The sequence below is a fragment of the Antennarius striatus genome, chromosome 3 (assembly GCF_040054535.1).
Source record: "Antennarius striatus isolate MH-2024 chromosome 3, ASM4005453v1, whole genome shotgun sequence".
In the NCBI taxonomy this organism is placed as follows: Eukaryota; Metazoa; Chordata; class Actinopteri; order Lophiiformes; family Antennariidae; genus Antennarius; species Antennarius striatus.
Genome location: NC_090778.1, coordinates 4463882 through 4483661, shown reverse-complemented (window position 1 = coordinate 4483661; position 19780 = coordinate 4463882). Strand labels below are relative to the sequence as shown.

Here is a 19780-nt window from a genome sequence, read left to right as displayed (position 1 = left end):
ATAGTTAAATGTATAAGTGAAGAATTGTTTTTAGCTTTTCAAAAATATATTCAGTGAACTGGTTTTCCTGAAGTCTATCAGTAGTGTGTTACGTAGTTTACGGTCATACATGCAGCTTTGATTTTCTTTTAGATTGTGTTTTTATGTTATTATTATAACTCACCAGATTTTACAGACAGGTCTATTTTAATGTAAACATGCAGTATATTTGATTCATACATGTTTACCACATTGCCTTCCATGTGTTCCTGGTGTGACACGAGGGCGTGGGAGATGTCAAAGAAACATACAAAACAGCATCACTTTTATTATCTAATTTTTATATATTTTTTATTTTATATACTTATTAATCCCCAAAGGGAAATTAGTAGCACACTGTAGTCAGTTAGTTAATCCATGCATATACTGTATATAGTGTGTACAGGCTCTGTAACACACCACGTACAAGTGGCCTGTAAGCATGCAATGGGGGGGAGGTAGAGTGGCGACCAGCTCCGTTGGGGTGCGCCTTAATGAATAACTTGTAACAGGAACGGCCCCTTGCTCAAGGGCGCCAAGCTTAAGGGCGCCTCGGCAGTGCTACTTTATCGCCTCATTTTGTACATCTATCTGACCACTTATCCGGAGTTGGGTCACAGGGGCAGCAGCTTCAAAAGGGAACCCCAAACTTTGCTCTCCCCGGCCACATCAACCAGCTCTGACTGGGGTATCCCAAGGTGTTTCTAGTGTTTCTAAGCCAGGGCCCTGGTGGCATCCACAACAGATGCCAAAGTATATCCCTGGGGACCCGATGGCATGGATGGATGGATGGATGGATGGATGGATGGATGGATGGATGGATGGATGGATGGATGGATGGATGGATGGATGGATGGATGGATGGATGGATGGATGGATGGATGGATGGATGGATGGATGGATGGATGGATGGATGGATGGATGGATGGATGGATTGCTCTTTTGGGTCACTGCAATCTTGTTGTTTTCTTGTACAAAAGTACTTTTTTCATATGTTCCTTTTCTTTCACTCATTCTTCCGGTGCTTAGCTGTCATGATCTACTGGATCGATCAGCTCAAGGAGCTACTGAATGACCAAGATGTCATGAAGATAAATAACAACTGTGGTCCGCTGGAAGAGATAGCCTTTTGGATGAGTCGTTCCAAAAAGCTTCTAGATGTCAGTCAGCAGCTGCAAAAACAAGCCATCATCCACATCCAGAACATCTTGAAACTCACCAAGTCTCTCTATGAACCTCGCTTCAGCAAACTGGCCAAAGAAACACAGGTACAGCAAGAAAAATAATCTCTTTAGAGAAGTATAGAATGAGCAATGACACCCTTTTGAATAAAATACACAGTACACAGTATTACTGCAAAACATTGACACAACACCATCTCTGAAGAGCTGCTGGTGCTGCTCATTGTAATTATACTGTATATGCTGCCATTAGCTCACTTTATGTACATTTAGAAAAGTTTGAAATATTGTCAGAAGGAAAGTAAGTTGGGATGTCATATTTCCTTTGTGTGTGTTTACCAGGATTGCTCGAAGCAGGCCCAGTTAAATCTGAAGTTCCTGTCAATACTGAAGAAGCCATGTGAAGAGCTGGCACAACTCACACCTTGCCAAGTTACTCCTGAAAAGCAGAAACAGCTTGTCAGTCTCATTCGCGTCATCTGGGTCAACAATGTCCACTACAGCACCACTGAAAAGATCACCGATCTATTCCGCATGGTACCTTCATTTCATTTAATTCACTACATTCTGCCGTCCACCTCTCATATTTCTGACAAGGTTATGGACAGTTAATAAATATGAAGCTTCAAGTTGCTTCACACAAGCAGCCGTCATGTATTCCACAAATCAGAGAAGTGAGCAGAAATGCAATCTCACTCATTTTAGGTTCTCAGACATTGTTATAGTGAACGCAACAAACTTTTAGCACATGACCAGCCCTGTCACCAATCCTTCCTCTTGTTTCAGACTCCCTGCTTCTCCTGTGTGTATTTAATCCCTCAGAAACTGGTGTATTTTTCCAGTTTGTGATGTTTTTCTGTTCTCTGTGTATTTTAGTGTTTAATCGTCATTGTCATTCTGATTTAGACCCTGCTTGTTTGTTGTTTGTTAAAGTTGGATTTTGGATTTCCTTTTTTGCCTGCTTTGAAGTTTCAGACTTTATGCATCTGTCTGTTTCTTTGGCTGCGTTCAGACTGGTCGCCAAAATCCGGTTTTTAGCCCATCCTGATTAATATTGGAAGTATTTTTTGCAGTCTGAACAATCACATGCCACGTGAAATCCAATTTTTGCTGGACGGATTGTGACCGCAATTGGGTAGTTTCATATCAGATGGACAGATGCGTCTCAGTCTGAACAGCTACAAACACACCGATCGGTTATCGCCGTGTAGAGTGATGTCCTTGACGTCACTCTATGCGGCACAAGAGCCAATGCGAGTTACAGAGCATGGAGGACGCCTCCGCTCCGACATTGTTGCTACAGCAACCTATCAAATCAACCAATAAATTAATGTGGCCCAGTCTGAGCAGAACAAGATCCTATTTGGACAGTGTGGACAGTCAGCTCTAAAAATCGGAACAATCAAAGAACATCAGGATTTTTATTCCCATGTGAATAATTCTATGTGAATTTTGTTTATCATAGTTGCTGTTTGATGTTTTTAAAGTCTGTTAGATGTAATGATGATGGCGTTTGATAGGGATGCCCTTTCTGCATGGTTTCTTGTTTGCCTGACGGTTCTTGTTCATTTGTTTGGTTTATTTGTGAGTTGGATTACTACTGATATTCATAAAAATCTTTGGAAGATGAGACATCGTCCATCATCCAGGTTACAGAATTTGATCTGTAAGTCAGAAATCAAACTGTTAATCTGATTAGTATTGAAGAGTTTACAACATAGTCATGTCAGTTTTGTTTAGTTTTTGTCTGTCTAAATATACCTTATCTTTTCAGTATTAGATCTGTGTCTATTTTCTGTTGTGTTGCAGGTGACCAATGAGATCATCCGCCTGTGCCTCCAAAGTATCTCTCTGGACAGGATTTTTGAGGGTTATGTCATATCCAGCAAGCAACAACTGAATGAATGTATCCAGTGCTGTCTGTCCTGGATGGAAACGTACACGCATGTCTCAAAGGTTCACCACAAGTAGGAGAAATCTGACACATGTATTGACTCAAAGTGTAATGATAGCACCTCTGCAAAAATGTGAACTCTTAAATGATCAAAACTGGACGTGTAAAGTATTGTAAAGAGATACTTTAATTTGTTTACCTTCGGGTAAAAACTAAGAAGTTGTGCAAAGGTTATGTGATTTTTGTGCAAAAATAAATAGACCCTGATAGAAAAGCCTTGATTCTAAGTTTAGGCCAGAGACGACCAATTGCTCCAGATATGAAATAAATAGAAGTTTCCTCCACCCTGGAACAATAAGATGACAGATCAGAGACAGTGTGTGTGATAATTGCTTAGCATGAATGGATGACTGTTAAAAATCAGTTTTGTTTTTGAACACTTTTAATGGATATCACTGAGCCGCTCATGTAACAAAAATCCCATGTCCCCTTACCCTTCTCTCTTTCCTGTCTTGCTCTCACTCCCTTACCTCAGGTGCTCTCCAAAAGGGTGGATCCTGGATGAAAGAAATTTTTTTGTGTTGGTTGATTCGTCTATTCAGAGGTTCAGAGAACTGCTTGAGGTGAGCAGCGAGGTGGAATACACCCTTGACAAGTTGCCAATTTATCACATGAATTGATCATCTATCATCAATTCAAATAATTTCTCATTACTATAATTAAAAACAATACTGATTTAAGCAGATATAAGTCCAATTTTTCTCCTTTGCATTTAAAACTCGTGATTTCACTAGGTATGTTTCTCATGTGTTTCTGCTCAGGTATGTGACTGCCAGTATCAATTTGCTCGCTGGAAGGACGGTCAGCAAGGGGATCTGCCATGTTTCAGTGGCTGCCAGGGTCCAGAGTTTACACACAGCCTCCTCGAGATAGAGCGATACTTTCACCATGGCCTACAGAAACTGCACTCCGTCGGCAACGGCATTCTTGATGTTGAAAATGCCACATGGAGCAATGAATTCAACAAGTAGGTCCATTACTCTTTTACACATTCAAACAAAGGCATTATTAAATAAAATGGTTATTATTGTCATGTCTTTGACATGATCAAATGAAAGTGTCTGTCATATCTGACAAAGAATGAAGTGATGTGATTGTGCTAGACATGCATGCCTTGTCTTTAGTTTCTTTATATATATGCTATACTGTATACTACATATGCTTCATATATATGTCTACATCTGGAGAAAGCTGATAACAGGGTGCCCAGAGAGGAACTGTGGTATTGTATGAGGAAGTCTGGAGTGGCAGAGAAGTATGTTAGAGCGGTGCAGGACATGTATGAGGACTGTAAGACAGTGGTGAGGTGGGCTGTAGGTGTGACAGAGGAGTTCAAGGTGGAGGTGGGACTGCATCAGGGATCAGCTCTGAGCCCCTTCTTGTTGCTATGGTGATGGACAGGCTGACAGACGAGGTTAGACAGGAATCTCCATGGACTATGATGTTTGCAGATGACATTGTGATCTGCAGTGAGAGCAGGGAACAGGTGGAGGAGAAGCTAGAGAGGTGGAGGTTTGTCCTGGAAAGGAGAGGAATGAAGGTTAGCCGCAGTAAGACAGAGTAAATGTGTGTGAATGAGAGGGACCCAAGTGGAAGAGTGAGGTTAGAGGGAGAAGAGATCAAGAAGGTGGAGGATTTTAAGTATTTAGGCTCAACAGTCCAGAGCAATGGAGAGTGTGGAAAAGAGGTGAAGAAGCGTGTCCAGGCAGGATGGAACGGGTGGAGGAAAGTGTCAGGTGTGATGTGTGATAGAAGAGTTTCAGCTAAAATGAAAGGAAAGGTGTACAAAACTGTGGTGAGACCAGCGATGTTGTTTGGTCTAGAGACAGTGTCACTGAGGAAAAGACAGGAGACAGAGCTAGAGGTAGCAGAGATGAAGATGCTGAGGTTCTCTCTGGGAGTGACCAGGATGGATAGGATCAGGAATGAGTACATCAGAGGGACAGCACATGTTAGAGGTTTTGGAGATAAAGTCAGAGAGGCCAGACTGAGATGGTTTGGACATGTCCAGAGGAGAGATAGTGAATATATTGGTAGAAGGATGCTGGGTTTTGAACTGCCAGGCAGGAGGCCTAGAGGAAGACCAAAGAGGAGGTTTATGGATGTGAGGAGGGAGGACATGAAGGTAGTTGGTGTGAGAGAAGAGGATGCAAAGGACAGGGCTAGATGGAGGCAATTGATTCGCTGTGGCGACCCCTGAAGGGAAAAGCTGAAAGGAAAAGAAGAAGATGTGCTCCACAAGATTTTCTAGCTTTAGCTAATGTCTCTCTTATTCTATAGATATTATTGCGACACATTAGTGGAGATTAGGTGGACAATGTCGGGATGAACATAATATTGATAATAAGGCTGTAAAATCAGCAGAGGATCAACTCATATGGCTCCATTTGCATCAAATGTAAATACATTTAAAAACAGCTTTAGAACATATTGTAATAAAATTGATCCCCTTGGGATGGGATATTCATTACTGTTCTCTCTCTCTCTCTCTCTCTCTCTCTCTCTCTCTCTCTCTCTCTCTCTCTCTCTCTCTCTCTCTCTCTCTCTCTCTCTCTCTCTCTCTCTCTCTCTCTCTCTCTCTCTCTGTGTGTGTGTGTGTGTGTGTGTGTGTGTGTGTGTGTGTGTGTGTGTGTGTGTGTGTGTGTGTGTGTATACAGGTTCCGTGCATTGGTAAAGGATCTAGAATTGATGATGAAGAACCTGATCAATTTGGTATTTCAGACGGTGTACAGTGTGGAGGAAGGAGTTCGAATTCTGGACATTTTCAGGCCGGTGTCCACTCGAGAGGTGTTTCTGTGATAAACACTCTCACACTCACACCTGTGTTCAGTAAAGTTCTTAGCTTTTTTACTTTTTCACATACCAAGTGATCATCTGAATTTGTTTTCTCACCTTCCATGTACTAAATGTACACTGCGATCAGCTGGATACATTCATCATTGGAAATAAAAGAGCTCACATATTAGACTTGTTGTCTAGTCCTTGTATTGAAATGTCTTTCTTTCCTGTCATCCTAAAACCTGACCCCACGCAGTTCATTTACTCATTCTCCTCTTTTTAATCCCTTCCTTCCCAGGCCATTAAGCACACCACAGACAACATGGCAGAAGGAGTGTACAACATCTTAAACAAGGAGCTCAAACAGGCCACTAAGCAAATATACCAAAACAGATCCCTTCCTGATCATATGCCCAGACTGGCAGGCCAGGCTCACTGGGTTAGGGTTATCAAACAACGCTTAATCAAGCCAATGGAGGTGAGTTCATTGGATTTCAATAGATGGTATGCAATGTCATAAGTGAGTACTCTTTCTGGAGGTCATTTAATTCAATCTGTATCTCCTTTCTTTGTCCCTAGGTGCTTCAAAAAGCCCATTTCATGCCTGAGTCAGCCGCCAGCAAGCAGGTAGTTTCAAACTATGGCCAGATTATTCAGCTATTAGATGAGATCGAGAGAAAGAACTTCAACCAATGGAATCAGAGCCTGGATGTGCAATATCTCAGGAGACTGGAACAGCCTCTCATGGTGAGGTGCAAGGACCATTCTGCCAAGCTGGACAACAATTTCGACAAGTGGGTTTTACAAATTTGACTTACAAGAGACAAGTGGCGCTCATCTTTAAACCCACATTGTCTTTGTCTGTGTTTACGGTACAAAAAAAACCCCCATACACCAAATTTAACATGTACTTTTAATCTGTTTCAAAACCCATACAAGAGATGTAGATAATCTCCAGCGGCCCTAACACTAAACTTTTACAAAGCATATTTATGTAGAAGCTTAAAAAACTGACAGAAACACAGTTCTTTTTTTTTGAGGCATAGATAAATATTTTTCTTCATTTAAATACCACTGCAATGAAAAATGGGTCGGGTGCGCTGCCATATGGGTGGCAGTGACGACAGGGGGTCACGACGGACCAGACCCGGGCGGCAGAAGTTGGCTTTGGGGACGTGGAATGTCACCTCACTGGCGGGGAAGGAGCCGGAACTTGTGTTGGAGGTGGAGCGCTACCAGTTGGATCTGGTGGGGCTTACCTCCACGCATAGCCTCGGTTCTGGATCCAAACTCCTGGATAGGGGTTGGACCTTGTTTTACTCTGGAGTTGCGTCAGGCGTGAGGCGCAGGGCGGGTGTGGGGATACTCACAAGCCCCCGGCTGAGCGCCGCTGTGTTGGAGTTTACCCCGGTGGATGAGAGGGTCGCTTCCCTACGCCTTAAGGCTGTGGGGGGGAAAACTCTGACTGTTATTTGTGCATATGCACCAAATATCAGTTCAGAGTATTCGGCCTTCTTGGGGTCCCTAAATGGGGTCCTTGAAGGGATCCCTGCAGGGGACTCCATTGTTCTCCTGGGGGACTTCAACGCACACGTCGGCAATGATGGAGACACTTGGAGGGGCGTGATTGGGAGGAATGGCCTCCCTGATCTGAACCCGAGCGGTGTTATGTTGTTGGACTTCTGTGCTAGTCACGGATTGTTCATAACTAACACCATGTTCGAACACAAGGATGCTCATAAGTGTACCTGGTACCAGAGCACCCTGGGTCGGAGGTCAATGATTGATCTTGTGATCGTATCATCTGATCTTCGACCGTGTGTTTTGGACACTCGGGTGAAGAGAGGGGCAGAGCTGTCAACTGATCACCACCTGGTGGTGAGTTGGGTCCGTTGGCTGAGGAAACCTTTGGATAGACCTGGTAAGCCCAAACGAGTAGTGCGGGTGAACTGGGAACGTCTGGAGGAGGACTCTGTCCGTGAGGCCTTCAATTCACACCTCCGAAGGAGCTTCTCGTGCATCCCTGTGGAGGCTGGGGGCATTGAACCTGAATGGTCGATGTTCAAAGCTTCCATTGCTGAAGCTGCAGCTGAGAGCTGTGGTCTCAAGGTCTTGGGTGCCTCAAGGGGCGGTAACCCTCGAACCCCGGTGGTCAGGGAAGCCGTCCGACTAAAGAAGGAGGCCTTCAGGGGCATGTTGTCCCTGGGGACTCCTGAAGCAGTTGCAGGGTACCGACAACACCGCTTCACACTCGGCTGCAAACCGGACCAGTGAGCGCTGCAGGTCACAGGCTGATGACGCAAACAGGACCACATCATCTGCAAAAAGCAGTGATGCAATCCTCAGGCCACCAAACTGTAAAGCCTCCTCACCACGACTACGCCTCGATATCCTGTCCATGAAAATCACAAACAGAATTGGTGATAAAGCGCAGCCCTGGCGAAGGCCAACAGCTACTCGGAACAAGTCCGACTTACTGCCGAGAACCCGAACGCAGCTCTCACTTTGGGCGTACAGGGATTGGATGGCCCTGAGAAGAGGCCCCCTCACCCCATACTCCCGCAGTACTTCCCACAGTATATCCCTGGGGACACGATCATATGCCTTCTCCAAGTCCACAAAACACATGTAGACTGGATGGGCATACTCCCAAGCCCCCTCTAGGATCCCTGTGAGAGTAAAAAGCTGGTCCGTTGTTCCACGACCAGGACGGAACCCACATTGTTCCTCCTCAATCTGAGGCTCGACAATCGGCCGGACCCTCCTTTCCAGCACCTTGGAGTAAACTTTCCCAGGGAGGCTGAGGAGTGTGATGCCCCTGTAATTGGCACACACCCTCTGGTCCCCCTTTTTAAAAAGAGGAACCACCACCACCACCCCCCTTTTTAAAAAGAGGAACCACCACCGGTTTCCTCAGCAGGAAACCGGTGGAATGCCTTCTCCAAGTGGGGAATGAGGTCCTTCCACAAGTGAAGGAGTTTAAGTATCTTGGGGTCCTGTTCACGAGTCAGGGAACAATGGAGCGTGAGATTGGACAGAGAATTGGGGCAGCAGGAGCGGTATTGCAGTCGCTTTACCGCACTGTTGTCACAAAGAGGGAGCAAAGCCGAGAGGCAAAGCTCTCCATCTACCGTTCAATCTTCGTTCCTACCCTCACCTATGGTCATGAGCGATGGGTCATGACCGAAAGAACGAGATCGCGGATACAAGCGTCTGAAATGGGCTTTCTCAGGCGGATAGCTGGTGTCTCCCTTAGAGATAAGGTGAGAAACACTGCTGTTCGCGAGGGGCTCAGAGTAGAGCCGCTGCTCCTTCGCGTGGAAAGGAATCAGTTGAGGTGGTTTGGGCATCTGGTGCGGATGCCTCTGGGACGCCTCCCTAGGGAGGTGTTTCTGGCACGCCCTGCTGGGAGGAGACCTCGGGGCAGACCCAGGACCAGATGGAGGGATTATATCTCAACAATGGCCTGGGAACGCCTTGGGATCCCCCAGTCGGAGCTGGTGGATGTGGCCCGGGAAAGGGAAGTTTGGGGCTCCCTGTTGAAGCTGCTGCCCCCGCGACCCGATTCCGGATAAGCGGTGGAAGATGGATGGATGGATGGATGCAATGAAAAAGAAATACTTTTCACCTCCCTTGTTTCAGAAAGAAATAGAAACTGTAGATGACTTGAAAGAGTGCAACAAAATCATGCTCACCCTGCAGCCCGATAAAACACAAATATTTTATATATATATATATATATACACACACACACACACACACACACACACACACACACACACACACACACACACACACACACACACACACACACACACATATATATATATATATATATACATAATATATATATATTTTTTTTATACATTTTCTTTTCCAGCAACCTGTTAGATCTGTTCTTGGAGACAAAGTACTGGGATAAGCTCAAGTATGACATTCCCCAGCAAGTATATGACATTTACCAGCACTGGGACGACCTCAGTGACCTGAGGGAGGGAACACTGCTGCTGATCAGGAACTATAACAGGTGAGACGAATACAAAGAAGGATCCATCCATCCATCCATCCATCCATCCATCCATCCATCCATCCATTCATCCATTCATCCATTCATTCGTTCATAGATTTCCTTGTGTTTGTGTGTTAGGGTCATTGGAATGCTGTCTCCTGGCGAGTTGGGTTTGTTTCGGGAGCGGATTTATTTCATGGATAAGAAACTTCAGCCTGGACTGACCAGGCTCCTGTGGTCATCTAAAGGTGCTTCCAGTGTCTTCATCCAGGACAGTCTTCTGCAGGTTGACAAGGTTGGAACACACAATTGACCACTTACTGATTTCAACATCCACACAAAATTATGTTGATTGTGTTGATTTTTAAGATTGTATTAGAAATTGACCTGTTAAAATAGTGACTGGAGACGTGTTTGCCAAAAGTAATTTTCTATTCACTCTATAGTATTAGTTAGTCTGGACTCAGTAACCGCTTGGGATTACAGTCCTGTGTGTCGTCCTTGGATTGAGCTCCCCTCTTCTTTCCTATTCTTGATTACACTCAGGTCCAGCTTATAGTTGATGGATATAAAGCATCCAATTTATCCATCTCCAACCTCTGTCATCTCATCAGTGAAACATTGCTGATCAGACTGGATGGACAGGTTGTGTACAGGTAATGACAAACATGTAATGTCTTTTGAAAAAACACTCAAAAATTAAATACTATCAGGAGAATGTGAAGGAAAATCAGCCTGGCCATTATGTGAAACATGTATGTGATATCTACTGAGGTTATTGGGCTGGCCATCTAGACACTGTTGTTTTGTAGTACTACTTCTTATCGGAAGACGTTGTCGTCTGGTAGTCCCCAGTAGTCCTCGCCCAAAAAATGTAATAATATACTTCATGAATACAAGTCACTGTCTTTACTGAACCAAGTAAAACTCTGTTTATATTACTTTAATTTATCAAGGAACACATTCCACTGAAACAAGAGATTAATGAAATACAAAAATCTTTCCACATTCACTTCTTGTACAGTTGCATCAGTTTCATCAATTCAATGGAGTATTTCAGATCAGGTCACCATCTTCTTAGAAACTCCTTCCTTTATATATTCTTGTACTCAGTGGAGACAAGTGATGGTGATGTCTATTTAGTCTGTCAGTTGTTTCCTCACATTTAAGACGCCAATCAACTAAATTAACAGGTAAAGGAAAACGTTTACCTAACACAGGTTATTATATTTCAATAGTAATATATCATATATATATATATATATATATATCATTGTCAGAGCTAATGAATCTTGTCTGTAAATCTGGGTGTTTCACTGTCTGTGACTGTTAGGAACCTGGAGTTTGAGGATAAGCAAAAAGCTCACCAGCAGAGACAACTCCAAATACTGCTCTCAGCACATCAGGATATTGTTAAACTCATGATCCATACTTACAAAACCTTCTCTAATGATGGACCTGAGGTGAGTGCTGTTTTTAAAAAAAATCAGCATTGATTCTGTATGTTCAATTGAAATGTGTCTGCACCTTTAGACAGTCGTTTTTTGACATGTGTTGTAGCATATGCAGTTTAGCATAAGTCAGAACTTAAAAGAATTAAAACCTGTATGGTTTTAATGGTAATTTTTAATTTTTAATTGTTTTATGACAAATTATGTGTAAAGCAGTGAATCAGACAAGTTATTTTGCCAATAGTTTAACTGGTGAAATACAAACATCTATAATAATTTTAGTAGAACTGAAGTTGAGAAAGTATATATACTTTTGAGAAAGTATATAAACAGTACTGTATATACTTTCTTAACTCAGCCGCACTCTTTGTAACATATAAGATCTCTTCCTTTTTAAATTGAGAGTCAGATTTATTCAGCCATACACACCTTTTATTTAACAATTACAAATCTAATTTGCGATGCTGCAAGTTCTATAATTTTTTAACGTGGTATTTCAGGTCCGGGATCATTGGGAGACTTACACAGAAAAGGTAGATGGTATGGTTGAGAAGTCTCTGAGACTCAACATCCAGCGCTGCATGAAAAAGCTATCCAAGGCCATCATTGGAGATGACAAGACATCACAATACCCCTTGTTCAGAGTCCTAGTAACACTGAACGAGGCAACTCCCAATACCAAACCAAAGGTACTGGTAATCCAATTAGGTCATGTTATACTTAGGTCAAGTTATAGTGATTTGTTTACTCCAGTACTGTATATCCTCATGTGTAGGATATTTTACTCATCTAAGTTAGGGCAGCTGTAGCTCAGTCCACTAAGTCTTGGGCTTGGGACCGGTAGTTGCTGGTTCAATACTGAAGTGGGAGAGTCTGAGTCCTGCCCAAAGTTTCTTCCTCAATGATAGAGTTTTTCCCCACCACTGTCGCTTATGCTTTCTCTGGAGGGTTCTGTTTGGTTTCTCTGCCTGTAAAAGTGCTTTGAAATGTCTGTTGATTTAATTAAGTGCTTTACAACTTAAAACTGATGGATTGATTGAAGCCAGTGCCTGTATGTGTCTTTGTTTTGATAGGTTGAGTTCTCCCCTACACTCAGAAAGCTTTCTCAGATGGTGGACATGATGCCTCAGCTCATCAACACCATCTCCGTGTTTAAGCACTTGCCTGAAATTCTCTCCTGCAAGAGGTCACAGAAGAATCCCATGCATATCAGAATAGGTTGGCATTTATAGAATTTTGGTACAGTGTGGAAATACAGATAATGTGTACTTAGTGGTTTTATACGTGACCATGTCTAAACTTTTCTATTAGTCTTGCCTTTCTTTACATTCTGGTCCTATTTGACCTTTCAGAGCAAGATGAGGAGATAAGGAAGATTCAAGCTTCAGTTGCGGCAGGGATGACAGCCAATGCTAACCAACTGCAAGCCTATCTGAAGACTTGGGACAAATACAGGGATATCTGGGAGATCAACAAGGATTCCTTCATACAGCGCTACCAGAGGCTGAATCCATCAGTCTCTTCTTTCGCCGCAGACATTGACAGGCACGGTGCAATAAGATGTCTGCTGAAAATCATTCTAACTCAATTCTAACTAGTTCTATTCTTTTTGATACATTTCCATGAATCTTTTGACACTTTTTTCTCCATGACAGTGGAAGTGCCTTCTAAGTGGCAGAAAGTAAAGCTTACCTCAGCTTTTTTTTTAGTCCTGTCTTAAGACATTCATCAAAATGAGTTGCTGTGCATAATCAAGAATTTAGACACATTAATGTCCTTCCTCTGCATATTTTTGTCATTTATCTTCGTTGTTTACTCTTTAGGTACACAGAAAAAGCAAAAAACATAGAACAGGAAGAAGCAGTAGTGAAGATCTGGTTTGTCGTGCTGGACTGTTCACCGCTCAAGTCCTCTGTGGTGGAACACTGCCGTGAATGGCAGACCAAGTTGACTCAGCTGCTCAGTCATATGGCCAGCACCCGCTTGAAAGACCTTCACTGCTCACTGCATGATAATGCCAACAGGTGGGGAGTCACCTAAAAGAACCTGATTAACATGATTATAAGTGCTTTTACCACCAACATGTCCTTCAGTGTTGTAGACAACAAGCCCAGTTGTGTGGGCATTCGCTTTCTAGGTCAAACATACAAATTTGCTGTACTTCTCCTCTACACAACATGAACAAATAAACAAGAAAGCTAGCAAGAGAAAATCAAAGTGTTTCTAATTGTCTCCTGTCCCCAGTCATTAAGGGATGATAATAAAGAAGAGAAAAAGCAGGTTTTCATCCTGAGACATACCGTATGTTCTGCTAATGATGGTGTGTCTCATTTCTGTGCTTGTTTGTATAACTGTTTAGGTTGAAACAAGAACCCCAGACACTTGTGGAGCTTAAGGAGAGTTTTGAACTTTTGAAGTCTCTTCAGGGTGAAATGGCCAAGACAGAAGCTCAGTTTCCTTTGATCCATGAGCAGTTTGCCATCCTGGATAAATACCAGTTCCCAGTGGAACAGGCTGTAAGAACGTCAGTCATTAATAACATAAATACTCATACAGGACTATTTAACACACTGGAAACATTCTCTTACTGTATACTGTATATGTGCTTGTGATAAACATTGTATTATAGTTCATAATTACAGGTATCTGTTCTGAATAAGTGTAATAAAACTGACAGATCTTCTTGTAAATGAGCATGCACAACTTTCCTCCTCACCATCGTTTGATGTATCCACAGGTGCAGGATATGCTAGAGGGGCTGAATGGGGAGTGGGTGTGGTTCCAGCAGGTGTTGATTGACTGCGACACAATGCTGCAGGAGCATAAGGAGAAGTTTAAAAAGAGCTTCATTATATCCTCTGAAGAGTTCAAGACAAAAATCCAGTCCAGTTTGCAGGAGTTCAGTCAAAAAGGTGAAACATGCCAGTTGGCCATACAGAGTTTGGATAATAATTTTACAATTCATGCAAACCTGTGTGTATTATTACCCACTACTACAGAATTATCTAGTGTGTGTTCCTATTTTTACAGTTTGAGGAGACATGATATGAGATGTAAGAATTTGTATGTTTGTGTGTTTTGTATGCTATTTTCACCCGTTTGTCCAGTTATATTTTGTCACGTGCATCTACAGGTCCATTTCACGGTACGCTGGATACTGAATCTGCATTAAACCAAATAGCAGAGCAGCGCATCCAACTGGAGGCTTTGAAGCAGGAAGAAAACTCCATTCTTCAGGGGCTTGGCTTCTTCAAAATAGAACAACCAACTTCCAGAAGCATATGGATGCTGGAGAAGGTCAGACACAGTGCTTGGCGGACAGTCGTAACATTCTGTTATTCTTCCATTACCAAATATAGCCTTAGCATCACGAGACATTAAACCACAGGAGCTTACTGTTGTAATTTTGATTTAGGAAAGGAGAATATAAATATTTTTGGATATGTGTGATATTTTTGATTGAGATTGAGAGGTCATGACAGACTGAATTCAATATATCACAATGGATTTTATTTTTGATGTAAATGCAGCAATACCAGCCTCATTTATAAAGAGCGTTGAGCACTTTTTTGTGCACATTTGTTTGACCTGCATACATTTTTACAGGACATGGACAACCTGCAGCAGGCCTGGGAGCTCTCTCAGAACTGGAATACCAACTGGAACATCTGGAAGGTTGGTCAATTTGCTGAGCTGCAGACGGAGAGCATGGAGAGCGCTGTAAAGGACATGTCCAAAAAACTCCACAGCGAGCTCAAGGTCAGTTCTGCCTCACAGTATTCTTAGTTGCTTTGTTCTACTGTCCAACACAAATAGATAACGATAATATATCTCCAATGTCAGCTTAAGTCTGTTTTTTAAAAGACTTTCAATCTGTACTGTATGATCCAGAGGCTGTACTAAAAGCACACTACGGTAATTTCTATTTATCATTAATGCATATTTTACAAACATATGCATTTAACATTTACTGGTAGACCTATAGCTTTCCCTTAGGATGCATCACAGCTTCCATGAAATACACCCCTCAGCAAGTCTCACATGAAGAGTTTATCTGTGTTTGACTGCAGGACAAGCAGTGGCACGTAGTTGAACTGTCCAAGAAGAAGATTGACCAGTTCAAGCGGATCCTCCCTGTCATTGCTGACCTGAAGAACCCAGCCATGAGAGACAGGTACCGAAGTCAAATTGTGTACATGTCTCGCCAGTTACAAAATCACTTATAATACTCTCTAGTATTAGTCTCACTCCAATGACATAACAGGAGATTGGCTAAGGAATAACTGTAACGTAATGTGTGTAGCTGTTGTTAGGTTAAAATCTTAAAATAGTTAGAAAATCATGGGGCCGTATGGCCCCACCCGGACGTCGCTGCTATTGATGCCCCTGGTGTGGGCCTGGAGGCTTTTCATGTGTTGGACTTGTTTCCTGTGGGTCTGGTGGCAGCCAGAGGTGGGGACTGTGCTGGCTTTCCAGATGCAGCAGGGAGTCCAGGTGGGGTGTTCATCAGCTGGCCATTTCTGAATGGTGTGGTGTTTTTAGGCAGCTGGTTGGTATCAGTGCTCTTGGGCAGGCAACTGGGCCTGGTCAGGCGGGCTGTGCATTGCCTTCCTTTGCCTGCTGTGGTGCCTTGGTGGTGCATTTCTGGGTTGCTGTTGTTGAGGGGTGAGTTGATGGCTGGGATACGTTGTCGGTAATCTTGATCGGTGGTTGTCGGTGGCTTTGATGGTCGCTGGTCGTCCATGGCTGGGTTGGGGCCCTGGTGGTAGTGTACTCGGGCCATTTGGCTGGCTGTGGTGCCGGTCCCCGTACGGCCCTGTCCCACACCAGATTGCCTCTTAATGTTCATCTCACATATCTCACACTTCACTGTACGTAGTTACTTGAAGGCACATATAGGGACACTACATTTAGAGCCTTGGGAACAGGTGAGGGTGAGAACAGTTGGCTATGTTGTGGGGCTAATCAGAGAGCCCTAGGGCGCTGCATCTTCCCCATCTGTGACCTACTTGCCCCCACTGCTCTCCAATTTTAATGAAACACACACACACACCTTGGAGTGGGGCCTGTGGTGGCTGAAGGAGTCTGGGCCACAGTGGGCTTCCTTCCAGACTTTAAATGGGCAACATTCCACACAGAGAAGCACTTAAACAAAGGGTAGGGAGAATGTTTGTTCGTCTGGGAACGCGGAAGCATATTAACAAGGAGGGTAGCGGTGACTAAACATGAGATGGCACTTCTTAAGGCCTGAGCTTGTGGTTGGGGACTGGCTTAAGTGACTGTTTGCTTGTTCGTGTCTAGGTCCGGGTGGGTTCAGTGGGGTATTGGGCAGGCGTTTAGTGATTGTTGACGGTTAATGGCGGTTTGCTGGTCAGGGATAACTGATTGTCAGTTATGGCCCTAGATTTACTATCTGGTGGTGTTAGCCTGGGCTGCGGCGCTACTGTGGAGTGGGGGCGGTGTGTGGATTGTTTGACTTGGCCCTGGTGGTTGGGCTTCTGGGGGCTGGCTCGAGGGTGTGAGAAAGGTTTGGTGGTGCGGAGTCATCGCTGCATGGGGGGGGTTAGGGCTGTTGGTGGGGGGTTCTTGTGGTTGGCTGCGGCGGGCCTTTGCTGAAGCTTAATTTGATTCGAGTGGCCGGCTAGCCTCTGTGGGGGGGCATAATGTGTTTTGCATTTTGAAAAGATAACACCAAAAAATGAGGTGCCAGAAATTGTTTATTTGTACAAACCTGATGTACAGAGTACAAAGCAAATTTTTTTGAGTTCTGTATAAAATTTATAAGACTTGTTCATACTGACCTGAAAGTGTTAGCCTTCACCCTCTCCTCATGTCTTCAGTTCACTGACCGGATTATTTCAGACTAGACAGACTATGTTTCTATGCTGCCCCAACTTCAGGCACTGGACACAAATCTGTGAAGAGATTCAGACCTCTTTTGACCAAACTGGCACTGAATTCACCCTGGAGAAGATCATGGAACTGGGCCTTGACAAGTATGCTGACAAGATCTGTGAAATCTCTGAATCCGCTAGCAAGGAAGTTTCCATAGAACAGGTGCAGTTTCCTCCTCTGATCCAGACGGATAATCAGTGGGCATTTTTATTGCTTCTGTTTCTTCTTAAAGAAAATGAACTAGAGTGGAAAACTAATTTCCCCATATGGGGGACGAATAAAGGATTTCATTATTATCATTATTATTAACTGTGAAGTAACTGATGCGTCCTGCCTTTTAATCTGATGCTCTTGAGCACAGATTAAAAGGCAGGAAATGTGACACAAAGAATGGAATTAATATTATCCTCTAAAAATACAAATGTCTGTGTTGGATGATGAAAGAAAAATGTAATTTAATTATTCTTTCTCACAGGTTTTCCATCACTGGTCTTTACAAGCAGTGGAAATAAAAACTATAATTGATTTTCCATCATTGATGATCTAGCCATAATAATGTATGATTTCAAAATTAAGAAAAAGAGAAAGCACTGAAGAGGTTGTCCCTATCAGCCAATGTTGTTTGTTAACATGACTGTTTTTTGCACTGAAGGGTCTGGGGGCCATAATAAAGACATTGAAGGAAACTGTCCTGGACATAGCACCTTACAAAGATGAAGGCCACTACTCACTGAGGTGAGTTTGTGTTTGGTGGAGGGTTATTATGTCTCATTTACTCAATTCATTAGATCTTAAATCATGGTCCACCTTAGTTCTGCCATATAATCATATTCAATTTTGCTTTCTTTGTGTATAGATGTGTGTACGGATTTATTGCATGGCGGTGTAGTAAACAGGGAACAAGGCTCTAATGCAAAATTGATCCAGCCTACTTAATGAAAATGGTTGTGAATGTGTTTTCTGCTGGGAAAGCATGTCACCTTTTGAATTCAATGTTTGCACATCATCAGAAGCTATACTTAAATTTCCCCCGTTCGCTTTCAGAGGAACAGAAGAGGTTTTCCAGACACTGGAGGACAATCAGGTTATTCTTTCCAAGATGAAAGCTTCTCGCTTTGTCAGAGCCTTTGAGCAGGAGGTGGACTGTTGGGAGCGGCGGCTGTCCCAGGTGCTGGAAGTCATAGAGATGATCCTCACTGTGCAGCATCAGTGGGTTTATCTGGAGGTACCTACAGCACACTATCATTATAGTGCACTGTACAATGATATTCATTGCTTAATGCATTACCTGTTAATAATACTTATGATAGAGGAGACATTTATTTCCTTCATTATGTTTCCAGGTTGCAAGCACGATTTGGGCATATATATAAAGGTGTAGATTCAGGAACCGTTTCTCACATTCTTTAAGATTTCTTGTGTTTTTCAATATTTTCCCTAATTTTGTAAAAAAACTGAACAGATTTCTACAAAGATAGAGATGAGTCAAACTACTCATTCATTCATTCATTCATTCATTCATTCATTCTGGATGTGCTGCCAGTGTATTGCGGATGTTCGATTACTATTTAATGTATGTTAATTGTTATTCCAGAATATTTTTCGAGGAAAGGACATCCGAGAGCAGCTGCCTCGTGAGTGCAAAGAGTTTGAAGATGCTAGTAGCAGTTGGAAGACCATCATGGGCCAACTCCACAAAAATAATAATGCCTTGCAGGGAACCCACCACCCTGGTATGCCATTGTGCTTTGTTTGTTTAAAGAGCATGCTTTTTTCAAAATCTTACATATAATTGTTACATTAGCTGTTCCTGTGTGTTCTCAGGGCATAGATATTAAAAAGTTACATCAATTAAATAGAAAAGTGTACACTGCATGTAAAAAAAGATTTGTGTCGTATTAAGATGATGAATGACTGTTTCTTGCTACAGTTATGAGTCTACAAGTGTTTCGATGTGTACCTGTTCAACCTATGTTCATGCAAATAATGGCTGAAATTTTGAAAAATTGAAAAGAAAAATTGAAAAGAAAAAAATTCTGCTAAACAAAGATTTGAATGATTTTCTTCCGTTAAAAATAATGTTAATTTGATAGTGTAATTATATACAGACAAATATATCAAGAAGAATTTAGTCCCGTCTCCATATGGTTTTTCTCCTCTTGTTTTTTCAGGCTTGCTTGATAAGCTATCTGAGTTGAACTCCAAGCTGGAGAACATCCAGAAGGCCCTGGAGATTTACCTGGAGACCAAAAGACAGATCTTCCCGAGATTCTATTTCCTTTCCAATGATGATGTGCTGGAGATCCTAGGGCAGTCACAGAACCAAGAAGCCATTCAACCTCACCTGAAGAAGTGTTTCAGCAACATCAAGAGCCTGCGCATTGAACAGGAATGGAACTTGATGTCCCAGGTAGACAAAACAGATGCACACAAGCAGAATGAGTAATTTAACACCAATAGGTCAGTAAGTTTAGTTTAAACTTTTTAATAATTG

At 42.8% G+C, this 19780-nt stretch overlaps 1 protein-coding gene across 1 annotated transcript in view; it reads left to right on the top strand.

Annotated features, from left to right (window-relative positions):
• dnah2 (dynein, axonemal, heavy chain 2) overlaps window positions 1-19780 on the top strand; it is a 46082-nt gene that overhangs the window by 1537 nt on the left and 24765 nt on the right. Inside the window, exons 5-30 of the mRNA XM_068310065.1 lie at window positions 1048-1286; window positions 1542-1736; window positions 3009-3166; window positions 3629-3716; window positions 3915-4120; window positions 5811-5940; window positions 6230-6409; window positions 6511-6725; window positions 9812-9958; window positions 10079-10235; window positions 10487-10596; window positions 11274-11403; window positions 11892-12080; window positions 12465-12609; window positions 12744-12936; window positions 13215-13415; window positions 13751-13907; window positions 14129-14303; window positions 14525-14688; window positions 14998-15150; window positions 15462-15565; window positions 17292-17448; window positions 17939-18021; window positions 18331-18511; window positions 18881-19019; window positions 19458-19696. Coding sequence (XP_068166166.1) covers window positions 1048-1286; window positions 1542-1736; window positions 3009-3166; window positions 3629-3716; window positions 3915-4120; window positions 5811-5940; window positions 6230-6409; window positions 6511-6725; window positions 9812-9958; window positions 10079-10235; window positions 10487-10596; window positions 11274-11403; window positions 11892-12080; window positions 12465-12609; window positions 12744-12936; window positions 13215-13415; window positions 13751-13907; window positions 14129-14303; window positions 14525-14688; window positions 14998-15150; window positions 15462-15565; window positions 17292-17448; window positions 17939-18021; window positions 18331-18511; window positions 18881-19019; window positions 19458-19696 — 4235 coding nt within the window. The remainder of the gene's footprint in view (window positions 1-1047; window positions 1287-1541; window positions 1737-3008; window positions 3167-3628; window positions 3717-3914; window positions 4121-5810; window positions 5941-6229; window positions 6410-6510; window positions 6726-9811; window positions 9959-10078; window positions 10236-10486; window positions 10597-11273; window positions 11404-11891; window positions 12081-12464; window positions 12610-12743; window positions 12937-13214; window positions 13416-13750; window positions 13908-14128; window positions 14304-14524; window positions 14689-14997; window positions 15151-15461; window positions 15566-17291; window positions 17449-17938; window positions 18022-18330; window positions 18512-18880; window positions 19020-19457; window positions 19697-19780) is intronic.